Source organism: Paramisgurnus dabryanus, chromosome 17 (assembly GCF_030506205.2).
Source record: "Paramisgurnus dabryanus chromosome 17, PD_genome_1.1, whole genome shotgun sequence".
Lineage (NCBI taxonomy): Eukaryota > Metazoa > Chordata > Actinopteri > Cypriniformes > Cobitidae > Paramisgurnus > Paramisgurnus dabryanus.
Genome location: NC_133353.1, coordinates 8470199 through 8483437, shown reverse-complemented (window position 1 = coordinate 8483437; position 13239 = coordinate 8470199). Strand labels below are relative to the sequence as shown.

The 13239-nt window shown below is 38.8% G+C and overlaps 1 protein-coding gene across 3 annotated transcripts in view; it reads right to left on the bottom strand.

Annotated features, from left to right (window-relative positions):
• Positions 1-310: 310 nt before the first annotated feature.
• supt3h (SPT3 homolog, SAGA and STAGA complex component) overlaps positions 311-13239 on the bottom strand; it is a 106121-nt gene continuing 93192 nt past the window's right edge. For all 3 annotated transcript variants that reach the window (XM_065254989.1, XM_065254996.1, XM_065255003.2), the window contains one exon: positions 311-725. In XM_065254989.1, the coding sequence (XP_065111061.1) occupies positions 684-725 (42 nt within the window). In that variant the 3' untranslated portion in view covers positions 311-683. The remainder of the gene's footprint in view (positions 726-13239) is intronic.

Here is a 13239-nt window from a genome sequence, read left to right as displayed (position 1 = left end):
TGTTCTATAGGGTATTTGGACCTAAAACTTCACATACACATTCTGGGGACACCAGAGACAAATTTCACATCTTGAAAAAATTTGCATATTTCATATTGCATATTTGTTAATATCTAAAAAAAAACTGTGTTTTAGAAAGATTCCTTGTGATGGAAAAGAGGAAATGGTTGTTTTGTTTTAAGAATCTTTGGCTGAATGTCTGTTTGGGGAAAACCCAATTGCTGTATCATATTAAAAGACATTAAAAATATAATTCTTAACGCACATAAAATGTTTTATTTTGTCTACCAATTTACAAACAAGTAGAACGTAAAAGTAAAACATTTTTAATCTTAACGTCAAATAAGAACGTATCAAATGGAAGTTTAAACATTTTACATAAAAGACAAAAAAAGTCTTGAAACATCAGGTATTGGCTGTACACACAATCATGTAAACAGGTGAAATTATTCGACCAAAACTAATTTGAAACCTCCAGCAAAGTAAAGTAATAAAAAATAAACATGCCAAATAAACTAGCTTTTACATGAATTACACCCAAACGTGGAGACATGTGGCAGGGTTTTCTGTCTAAATGAACCTGTAAACAGACAGACTTATGGTAGAGAAACGCTGTCCGGAGGGTTCAGATGAGACGGGCATCTCCCGTTTATGGTCCACCTCGGTTGTATTCCTACAGAAGTTCAGCAGGCCAGGAACGTCATCCCGTTCCTGCGGTAGGCACTCTGTCAGAGAAGAGCAGAGATGAGAAAATCTGTTATGAATTAACACCGGAGGTCCACAGAGGCAGAAGGCCGGCTCTCGTTTTCCGGTTTCACAGACGACATGGGCTGGAATGTGACGCTTTTTTCTTTAATGTCGAATTGAAGGATTTCTGGTTCTGTGGGTTACGCGACACCATTCTGGTCTATTAGAAATGCAGATACAAAACAAGTGCGGTTCACAAGTGGTTTATAAATGTGTTTGGGGAAACTGGAGGCAGATTTGTTGAAAGTGGTGTAATTGTGACGGTTGACATAACTGCAAACCAGTTGTTATACAGTACTGTATTTTATTTCGGAAGATTATTGCAAAAACATGCTTGAGTAATATTTAAAAGACACTGAAAATATATATAATAATACTGTATATCATTCTTATATTTGGCAATGAAATAGTCCAAAATGTTTAATATGGAATTAAGAAATAATACCCAGATTTACTGTATTATACATAAAATGCTATTAATACACACAAGTTAACAAGTAAACAAAAAACCAAACCACAAAACAATGATTGTGATAATGGCAGATTTGTTGTCAAATTATTTATCTTTTATATCATTTTAAGCTTTCTTCTTATCTCAAAAAAGAAGTCATAAATGTGAGGAGTGGTTTCTCATTGGTAAGCTCTTGGCTCTAATAAGTGGTCACCCAAAACAAAACACAATTACTTAATATACTGGATAATGTCTTGTAGAAACAGCAGTAATGTGAATCACTCAGGTAACCACAATCCAGGCCGAGACGGTCACGGCTAACATGTTAAAATAACAAGTGTTTTAAGTCTTTATGGACTCTCACCAGCATCATCAATTATCATTATTTAACCACAGATTGGAAAAAAAACAACATGAAAATTCATCACAATAAGTTTAAGCATAACAATATTTTCAAAAGCATTGTGGGTAAAATTATCAGCAAAGGAGATGCTTGTTGATGGCATCCTTCTTGAGATCCAAATCATGTTTTTGCATTCATATCATGACTCTTAGTTTGTCTGCTATTTTAACAGAACATAAGACAAACGGAGACAGAATCCAGACTACAGAGAGTCTGATTCAGATGACTTAAACTGCATCCAGGCCAAGAAACATGAACTGACCGGATAAAAACAACAGAAAATAAGGCAAAGAGTTAGATGTTGGAGCGCTCTCATTTCACATCGGACAACCTGGAACTTATAAAGTGAGATTCCTGTATATCAAAGCTCAAAGGTTGTGTCTTGATTTGCTTGCGACTTCTGTTTCGGTGGGTCATTATATTCCAGTCAAATTATAGGATCAGCACACTGCAAACCAGATTTCTAATCAGAGCAAACAAGGACCAGAAGAACATCCGATCCTACAGTCTGAAACCGGCCGTAAGACTTTGAGTTTACACCTGTATCTGTTACACAGTAAGACAATCACGTCTGTTGACATCATACACTGACTGCTTTTTACATTTGCATCTGTGCCTACTTTAATACAAGCTATAAGCAAAATGATTTTACTATCAATAAAACATTACATTTAAATCTTATCTATAGACCAACAACCACTTAGCAATGCCCTAAAACACCCAGAACCCAATAGTAACCAAATATCAATGCCCTAATAAACCCAGAACACCCTAGCAACCAACTAGCTATGCCCACCCAAAAAAAGAATCTGTATTCACTACCAACACCCTAAAAGACCCAAAACACCATAAAAACCAACAAGCAATTCCCCAAAACACCCAGAACCCAATAGTAACCAAATAGCAATGCCCTAATAAACCCAGAACACCCTAGCAACCAACTAGTTATGCCCACCCAAAAAAAAATCTGTATTATCTACCAACACCCTAAAAGACCCAAAACACCATAAAAACCAACAAGCAATACCCCAAAAAACCCAGAACCTGTATTAGCCAACTAGTAATTCCCTTAAAGACCCAGAACACCATAGCAACCAACTAGCTATGCCCTCCAAAAACCCAGAACCCATAGTAACCAAGTAGCAACACCATAAAGACCCAGAAAACCATAGCAACCAACAAGCTATGCCCCCCCCCCCCAAAAAAAAACTGAAACCATGGTAACCTACTAGCAACACCCTTAAAGACCCAGAACACCATAGCAACCAACAAGCTATGCCCCCCCCCCAAAAAAACAGAAACCAAAGTAACCTACTAGCAACACCCTAAAAGACCCAGAACACCATAGTAACCTACTAGCAACACCCTAAAAGACCCAGAACACCATAGCAACCAACAAGCTATGCCCCCCCCCAAAAAACAGAAACCATAGTAACCTACTAGCAACACCCTAAAAGACCCAGAACACAATAGCAACCAACTAGCTATGCCCCCCCAAAAAAATAGAAACCATAGTAACCTACTAGCAACACCCTAAAAGACCCAGAACACCATAGTAACCTACTAGCAACACCCTAAAAGACCCAGAAACCATAGTAACCTACTAGCAACACCCTAAAAGACCCAGAACACCATAGCAACCAACAAGCTATGCCCCCCCAAAAAACAGAAACCAGAGTAACCTACTAGCAACACCCTAAAAGACCCAGAACATCATAGCAACCAACTGGCTCTGCCCCCCCAAAAAACAAAACAAAAACCGTAGTAACCAACTAGCAAAACACCCCAAAAAGACCAAGAACACCATAGCAACCAACTAGCTATGCCCCCCCAAAAAAACAGAACCCATAGTAACAAACTAGCAATGCCCTGAAAGACATAGAACAGCACAGCAACCAACTAGCAATGCCCCCAAAAAACCCTGAACCCATATTAACCAACTAGCACCACCCTAAAACAGTGGTTGTCAAACTTTTTCAGCATGCACCCGAAAATACCCAGAACACCATAGCAACCAACTAGCAATGCTCTTAAAGACCTAGAACACCATAGCAACCAACTAGCAACACCCCCCAAAACTCCAGGACTCGTATTAACCAACTAGCAACACCCCAAAAGACCCAGAACACCATAAAAAAACTTTAAAAACTTTCATGCCTACATTTAATTATAAAAATGTTTGTACAGCTATAAAATAAATCATGAAACCGAATATAACATCTCTATAAAACATACAGTATATTTTAAAAGACAAGCTCAAATTATTTAACCCGATTGATTCAAATCGGTGTATTTTGATCGGATCTCTTTCCTGTTTGACAGATTTGTGTGTGGATGAATGAGGCTTTAATGAATACTGAATTTTTTCCACCTATACTCACTTTTTCAACATAAAAATACACATCCTCTAGGAATTTAACCAAGAGGGGTTCCCTAAAGATCCAGAAAAATAAATAGCCATGAAATCCGCCCTGATATATGTATATAATTGAGATATATCTGAATGAAGATTTCCTTCCTGTGTGGAATATATTTTAACTTTGACTGCTGCACATGAGACTGTTGTAGCGTCCTCCCTTCTGCTTATTATTTATACTGTGTAAACGGAAAAGACCGCTACAGAGATTCAACATCCCGTATGCTGCGGAGCAGTGTTAGAGATTTACCTCTGATATATGTCCTGAAACTGACTTTATTTTACCTCTCTGAGGGTCTGAACAACTATGACTATATCTATAGATTCATTCAACATCCACTACAAAAGTATACCGTACAGTAAATAATAAACTAAATATATGATCGTTATGATAACTGTTTTATAGTTAAGATATCTTACAGCAGTTGTACAGGTCACTAATGTATGTGGAGAAGCGGTAAAACCAGAATAACATAAATCTACTGTACAGATTTAATACAGATTAACACATCAAAATGTTAAGCTAGATAAAAAAAACTGGATATATAACACTGGTACATTATTTATTATGTGGGTAGTTTCAGTAATATTTCACCCTGGATCCTTTCTGCCCCTGTTATCTGTCATCATCTGAGCCTGGTCTTAAACACACGTCTGCTCTTGTGAATCAGACTGAAAAGTTGACGGTAAACAACACTGAAGATCTACCGAACATACACAAGCATTTATCAAGGGCTGCAAAACGATTAATCGCGACTTATCGTTTGCAGAATAAACGTTTTTACATTATAGATGTGTATGTATATAATAATTATGAATATATACATTAACACCCAAGTATAAGTATATATTTTAGAAATATTTACATGTGCATAATATAAAGTTTTATTAGGACTGGGAAAAGATTAATCGCGATTAATCGCTTACAAAATAAAAGTGATTTTTTTGCATAATATATGAGTGTGTGCTGTGTGTAATTATTATGTACATATAAATACACACACATTCATGTATGTATTAGAGAAACATTTACATGTGTATATATATTTATTTATATTTTTATATATTCTATATTATATATACATTTAAAAAATTGATATAAATAAAAAAAACTGACATGAAAATATGTATGTGTGTGTGGTTAAATATACACAATAATTACACACAGTACACACACATATATATTATGCAAAAAAAATCACTTTTATTTTGTATGCGATTAATCGCGATTAATCTTTTCCCAGCTCTAATTTTTATATTTAAATATAATTTATATAAATATAATTTTTAATTAAAAATACTTAATATATATATATTTTGTTTCTTAAAATTATACATGCATGTGAGTGAATTTATCTATAATAAAAAATTAAACACACATATGATGTAAACAAAAACTTTTATTCGGCAAACAATTAGTCACAATTAATCGTTTTGCAGCCCTACAGTACATTTTTCAAGGGAAAGAAGTTTATCATTTGAGCTTTTTAGCAAAATAATGACATTGCAGACAGAAAGACGAAAGAAACTCCAAATAAAATCCTGTTAATCCTACAGTTAATGTTACTCATGATCTCATTCTGTTCTTGTAAAACTACATTACATTTATAACAGAAACATTTTAACGGATGCCTTGTGGATGAAAAATTCAACCTCTGCAAACCCTTAGCGACCACTCGATCTTTCATAAATCTCCATTTTGCAGTTAAATAGTGCTAAGTAAGACCTTCTCTCTTTCCTTATGGAAACAACACCATGGAGGTCTTTAGGTAGGCAGGGCTCCGGCCTTGGCAGTGGGTGGCGGACCACGACCGGCCTCCACAGACCTGCCGGCTTAAACTACATCGACAGAGTCCAAGAAAAACTTGAGGTCAAATTTATCTGCAACACAGGCAGAGGAAGCATCAGCCAGGGGAAAAACGTGTCTCTGATGAAACCCATCCCGCTGACAGCACGAGGAAGAAGAGCGCGTGTGGTTTCAGAGGTCTCGTACAGAAGTCAAAATGCATTCCAGTAGCCCAGCGACTGACCCGTGCTGATTTTATTGCCCGTATATATTACGAGCTCTGCCAGAATCCAGAACGTATGGATCGGAAAATCTGGGATGGGACGATACGAAGGGCCGGCAGGGGTCTGGAAGCCGTTACTGGATGCATGCTTGCGTCCTTCACTTCTGGTATGAATAGACGCCACATGTTGAAAGTTATTTGTGCAAGCTGTTGAATTTGCATTGGTAGCATGATGTGAATTAATGTCCTGCTCAAACCAGCTAGAAGAAAATCCTGTCTACATAATATTTTTAAAAAAATGTATGCACAAGATTACAGCACAATTACACAATAATTGCTTGATGGTTCACAGTGGATCGTTGTGGTGACCTTACTGTCATAGTTGTTAAAAGAAATAATTCATCACGAATGGACGACTCTGTCATCATTATAGAGATTTGAAAGTCTAATCTCTAAACTGCAGGATGACCCATGACATAAATAATGACTCTTCTGTAAAACACATTTTCTGTATAATGTCCAAAGCTGTAGTGCTTCAAAAAGCATCATAAAAGCACTCCAATAAACCGGAGTACCATGTTTAAAATCCTATAAATTATTTGCACAAATTGAGATTTTGGTATTTAATGGAAAAAAGAAAAACCGTATGGATTTGACAGATGTGTACAAGAAAAAGCAATAGCTTATTGAAATATTTAACTCGGCATGATCGAATTAGCATTCAAATTAGAATAAGAGCTAAACTCTCGAGTGCCCCAGAACGGAGCCAAGATGAAAGAGAAGCTTCTTTGGTCGTCTTGTTTGCGTGAGGAAGGAAACTGTTTGCACTTCTCTTTTCTGCCAGGATTGCGGCAAAAAAGATGGATGACCCCCGGTGAGAGGAGGTTTATCTTTGATCAGCGCTGTCGTGTCCTCACATTGGCCGTCGAGTCTCGGGCAGCGGCGTAAATGTGAGAGACAAACCGTCTCCTCTCCGCTGAGAGATGACACGCCGATTATCAGTGTTACACTGAGGGAAACTCGCATATGTAACTCATTAGATACAATATCATTCTGTCTCCCTCCTACTTTTATGCCCAATAAAACGGTCGCCATCAGGCATTGTTTATCCAATGTTGTAAACAATACGCCACGCATGGCCTTTGTTGGGAGTCGTCTTGTGCGTGACCGTTTTGCAGATGCTCCCGACTGTCATTGTTTTACGATGCCCGGCCGCTTTGACGAAGACAGAAACATCGTGCGCAACAATAAACAAAACAAAGTCCTTCGCACGCTTCATAAAGTTGAGTGGTGTGCATTTTTCTGCTCCGAACACCTCCAGCGGTTCCTTTTCTGACGTTTTTACGCAAAGTTGGCAGGCCAAGATACACATTAGACAAAGAGGTCAAGAATACATTTAAACACTCCGGTACAAAAAGAACATAAATACTGACAAAGAAAAACAAAGATCGAGCCCGAGCGAGAACTTTACCCTGAAGACTGAGGGAAAAACAGGGATAGGTCACTTTAAAATGAATATCCTGTCATCATTTACTCAGCATCATGTCGATCCAAACCAGCATGACATGCATTCTTTAATAAAACACAAAAGGGAAGTTTAGCAGAAATTCAATACAAGTACAAAAAATAGCACTAGAATACACGAACAGTACATAATTGGCAGGTTGGATTATACAGCGATACTATTTTGCAAAAAAGTTTCATTCAAACATCCTGTATTTCCACAGCACTTTTTTTTACAATTTTGCATTGTAGGACAGCAGCTTTACCGTAAATTACCATAATTACAGTTTATGTTTTTACAGTAGTGCAGGCATATATAATTAAAAGAAGTAAGAAATATATAGGATATATGGTATTATTACAAAATAAAAGTACTGTATATAGACAGTACTACCTGTGAAAATCAAACCGTTATATTCGTAGCGCTACCGCTTTTTCCATACTAACTTGTATGCTATATTCGAAATGTTGAGGCCACGTAAATGTGGTGAACTATTATTTTAAATCTAAATAAATACATTTTGAGCACCACATCAAGACAAGATAGAGGTAGCATGAGCGTGCATTTCACTGGCCGTAATGAGACGTTGCTATATGCGTAACTCCTGCTTGTGCATATTCATGAGCGGGATAACACAGATGTGAGAATGTGTGTGTGCTGGCGCCTCACAAAAGAGGATGAGGATACGCTGGGAGGTTCGGTCCGCCTGGAGCCGGCTGAATTGGATCAAGGCTATGATACGCAAGATGCCGTATGACTGGGATTTCCCCGCCGACAGACTGCCAAGGCTCCGAGTCTGCCTGCGAGTTCAAGTGTATCGGTGTACAGCCGTCCCGGGTCAAAACCTCCCGAAAATGCATGTGACCTGAAATCTAGTGGGCTTAGTAAAACAGACAAGGCTAAGTGTGGGTTTTAATGCAATAATGAACTTCAGACTTCAGTCTTTTGTGTCTCTCTCTACTGTGTCTGCAAATCAGGGTTGCACAGCCATGGTGCAGGACGTAAAGTACAGTAGACAATCTTATATTGTCATTCTTTATTATTATATCTTTTAATTTAATTTTATTTAAATGGCAGACATGTGTGGTGTCACTGGTTATCTCTGCACCCAATGTGGCTTTAATGTAAACAGCATTATTACAATCCGAATTGTTCTCCTCGAACCCACGAGTCTGCAGTTGACAAACGATAACAGCAGTATGATTTAGAGTAAAGCAGCACCTCTGAGACTTCTGGGTAAAGGATTAGAGTTGTTTTTGTGCTGCGAAGCCCCGTTATTTGGGGAGTGGAAGCCCGGCCAGATCCGAACAGCTCCAGTGGGGAAGTGCATCCCAAAACTCCGACTTAATGGGCCGTAGTGTACACCACCACGCTGTGAAGTGGGATTTGGGGGTCATCTTGTGGAAAAACCCCCTGTAAATCAAGAGCATCTGAAAGAGGCGGAGGGCTGCAGGCAGCGCGCAAGCCTGAAGATGAGACTTTATTCAAAAATAATAGCCGGTCTGTTTACCGCGCCACGAGATGGATTACATGGCACTGAAATAAATACTTCCAGATGCAGCTCAACAGAAATTATACTGAAGAAGAGGGGAAAAAAACCACTCCATAAATCTAGCGAGAGAAAGAGCAAAGAGTTTTCTGGCACCAGAATCTCAACTTCATGCCTCTAATGGTGCAGTGTTTTCATATCGATGCCTCAACAAATAAGAAAAGATAGGCCGCCGCTGCCAACATTTTTGGCGCTAAATAAAAACAAATAAAGTCCTTTGTGTTCGAGGGTCAGAATTTAGAAGTCCCGTTCTCGCTCTGACAAACTTATTTCAAAGACAAACATCACGCTTTGCTTCGAATGGCGCCAGTACTTCAGGCTGCATTTCTGCACTGGGAGGTTTGAATATCATTTCGATAAAATATTGCCTCTTTGGAAGACTACCGTATGTCATTCTTCCAAGTCCGACTGACCCGCTCCTGTACTATTCTGCCAGTCCAACCGTTCTCCTGACATCCCCGAGGCAATTTCATGGAGTAATAACAAGCTATTCAAACCGCGGGGAAGAATGTCTCTGCTTGTAAATGTGTAACTGTTAGGGAAGGTTTGAATGGCTCTGTAGACACGCGGCGCAGGAACCGGCATCCGATGCCAATACTAGAAACGGAACTGGTATTCAGGGATGTAAAACCTGCTCCAATGGGCCATTTACAGCACAGTATTTATGAGGCATTGACAAGAGCACTGTCTGTGGATGTCAGCAGCCCGGCACAAGTCCCGTCCTCAGATATGGAGACGACGGAGCAATAAACAAGACGAGCGGAGACGCATCACCCCTCCGTTTGTTGTCGTTGGCGCAAAGTCTTACGTGTAGTGAAAGAAGGGGAAACCACAAAAAGCGACTGACAAAAAACTGCTGTCACAGCGACTTCGAAAGATGCAAGAAGGCCAATGAAATTTAAACACATCTACTAAGGATATAGATGATTTCATTTAGCTTCCTCAGATTGCAATTTTTAGGGGTGTAAAGCAAACCCCAAAACTAACCCATTTAGCAGGCTGGAGCAGCTGACTTCGTGGTGGATCCGGCCCAGAGTCATCTGCTGCCTGGGAATCCGCTAACCCAAAGTACTACACCTTGGAGACTCACCTGCCCTTCACGGTTTGAAACCTAAATACCAAAACACACCTTAGCAACTGCATAGCAACAGCCTAGGAACCAGCTCAGCACCACTGTGTGATTTTTGCACAGATACTCATGAAAACTTCATGTTTTGCATGCCATGTGATTCATTACACTGTATGCGGATTTGCTTTCAAATCTCATGGTACGTTCACACCAGACACGAAAAAAACGTTAAGCGTGAGTGATTTACATGTAAAGTCAATACAAAGACATGATAGACATCCTGCGGTGTGATTTGTGTGAATGACTGAATATTCGCACCACATTAGCCAATCAGGAGCTTGCTCTAGTAGTGATGTATTCACGACTTAGCGAGCTGAGGCAGAAATACAAAAAAACAATGGAGGACAAAATCATCGTTGCTGTATGTGGACACCCGGATAGGGCTATCAAAACGATTAAATAAACGTCTCATTGCGATTGTTTGACCTCATCGCGATGATTTTAGATCACCACGATGATTGCAAATCTCTCTAAAAAACACAAGGGGGAGCTGCAGGAATGTATTTTTTTATTTTCAGGTTTTTTCAGACACTTTATTGTGTTTATGTTATGTTTCAGTTTTTGAAAGATATATTCATTAAATAATTACTTTTAAATATGTGTTATGTGTATTAATATTTCCTGGAAGGTAAACCTTGCAAAAGATTTTATTTAAATAATCACAACAATGTGTGAAAATTATTTAATGAACAAACAAAAAATGTCTAATAATTAAATGTCAAAGCAATAAAACAGACAATTAATCGTCATGATCGTCACAATTTATTAGACAATGAACCGTCAGCCAAATTTCATAATCGTGACAGCCCTATACCCAGATGTACAACACAACTTTGTAAAACAGGAATAAAAAGGATCTTGCTTGGAAGAAAGTGAGTGAGGAGGTCGGACAATCTGATAATTTGTAAAAAACTCAACTCTTTACTCAATTTGAGCTACAGTATATATATATATATATATATATATATATATATATATATATATATATATATATATATATACACATACATATACATACATACACACACAGTGAGACTATAAGCTAGCTAAATTGAGCTTATTTGCGTATGAATTGCATGCGCAAAAGACAAGATTTAACTTGAAATGTTTAAGCATACAACTACGCGTGAAAAGCACAATTTATTTGCTTCATTCGCATCTGGTATGAACGCACAGTCAGGATTTTTACTTCTTCTAGCCATTTGTTGCTTTCAACAAACACAAGTCTATGAAAACGTCACATATCTGTGCACTAACAACAAATCCCAGCAGATATTACAATAATGCTTTGCACTCTTTGTGTATAACACACAACAATACACTCACTTGTCTTTCTTAGCTTCACATTAGCAGGTCAAATGAACCATAAGAAAAGGATGTTTTTGCCAAGCATCTATAAAACTGGCAGCTACAAACACAAAACAACTCCATCTGATGAGATGATCCTTTTAAAACATCCGAGGAATCGGATGAAAGCGTACAGTACTGTATTTGTGCCTGGCCGTTGACTTTCTGTCCTGCCGGACGGGGGAGGTAATTGCGTTGCCCCCGTGCGTGAGTGTAATCGAGTCATCTCGAAAATGATTGTGGGTCTTGCGTTACTCTTCTAATTCGATTTCAAAGTTAATAATCTCACGATGACTTGATTTCGGTAATTTGAGGCCGATAAAGCCGCCAACAGCAGTCACTGGGGCAGACGTTTAAATTACATAATGCCACACATCCACAACGGTTACAAAAACGGTGAAACTTGAGTGAAAGCGAAATGTTTCCAGATCGGCTTTTTCTCTTTGCGTCAGTCCGGGGGAGTGATCAGAATGTTGCACGGATTTAAAATGTTATTACGGCTACATCTCGTGTTTACAGCAGAGCGCGGTATGTGGCCGTACCGCCAAACACGCTAACAGTTAATGAGAATTTGTCTTGCGTCTGTCAGCAGCCTACAGTAACACACATCTGACAGTCTGAACAAGAGCACCTTTGGAGGCAAACCGTGCGGTAAAAGATCAGATTAAAAATTACGTATTGGTCAAAGTTTAAACTGGCTCCAGTCGCAATAAAACTGCGGCAATTATATGCTAACTCAGTTTTGAAGGTCGTCACTCAGTTCATTATTCCAGTGAGGAACTGAGATTTACTCATCAAAGACTAACACGAGTAGCACCAGAGTACATCTGGAAGTCTTCACTCTTCGTCATACTGTAGGTTGGAAAACCATATAACACCTGTTTTATATATTAAACAACACACCGCGTCCCTGCGCAATTCTTGGTTTTCTACAGTTAAACATGCTAGCCTCATGTTTACACCACGGAAAATCCCAAAACTCGTACGCATTGACCCAGAATCGTATCCAGATTGGTGCAAGACAAAAAATTGTCGTAGTAGTCAGGAAATAATACGATTCTGGTCCTTTCACCAGGTTTGGTTTGCGAAGGCCGATAAAGACCACAAAATGACTTGTTTGCACTGAACATCTGCAGTAAACAAGGTGCAAGAAACTCCAAACTGCAAACAGGCACAGTTTACTTCCCTAAAACGGAAATAAAACAGTGATGTACCGCAGTAAAACTTCACTAGTTTGCTATTCACTAACTGGATTACATCAATGAAAAGTAACAAACTTTAAAATAAAAAACTGGCGCGCAGAAGCGATACTGACGAGAGTTCTCGCGGTCGCTGGCTTGGGAGCGATCAAGTAGCCCGTCATTGGTAAATTGCTCATTACCTGTGAATTACAGATTGACCACAATAGCACAACCCTCCAAATTGGCTGCGAGACTGTTTTAAAGCCTCCAAAAGTCATTTCTCCAGCACAAGCTAACACTTAAAACACCCACAGCTCTGCGCCTGATGGAAAATTATAACTCGCAGTCGGGTCGCATGCGTAAGAGCGCAGAATAAGTAGACGTTTCTCAGCTGTAAACAGAACTTACGGAAAACAAAACGAAATTAAATCTCCTTTGTATTTCCAAAAAGGATAGAAATTCTGCTTATTTAATTCGCCAGTAGATCTATGTGACTTTTATGA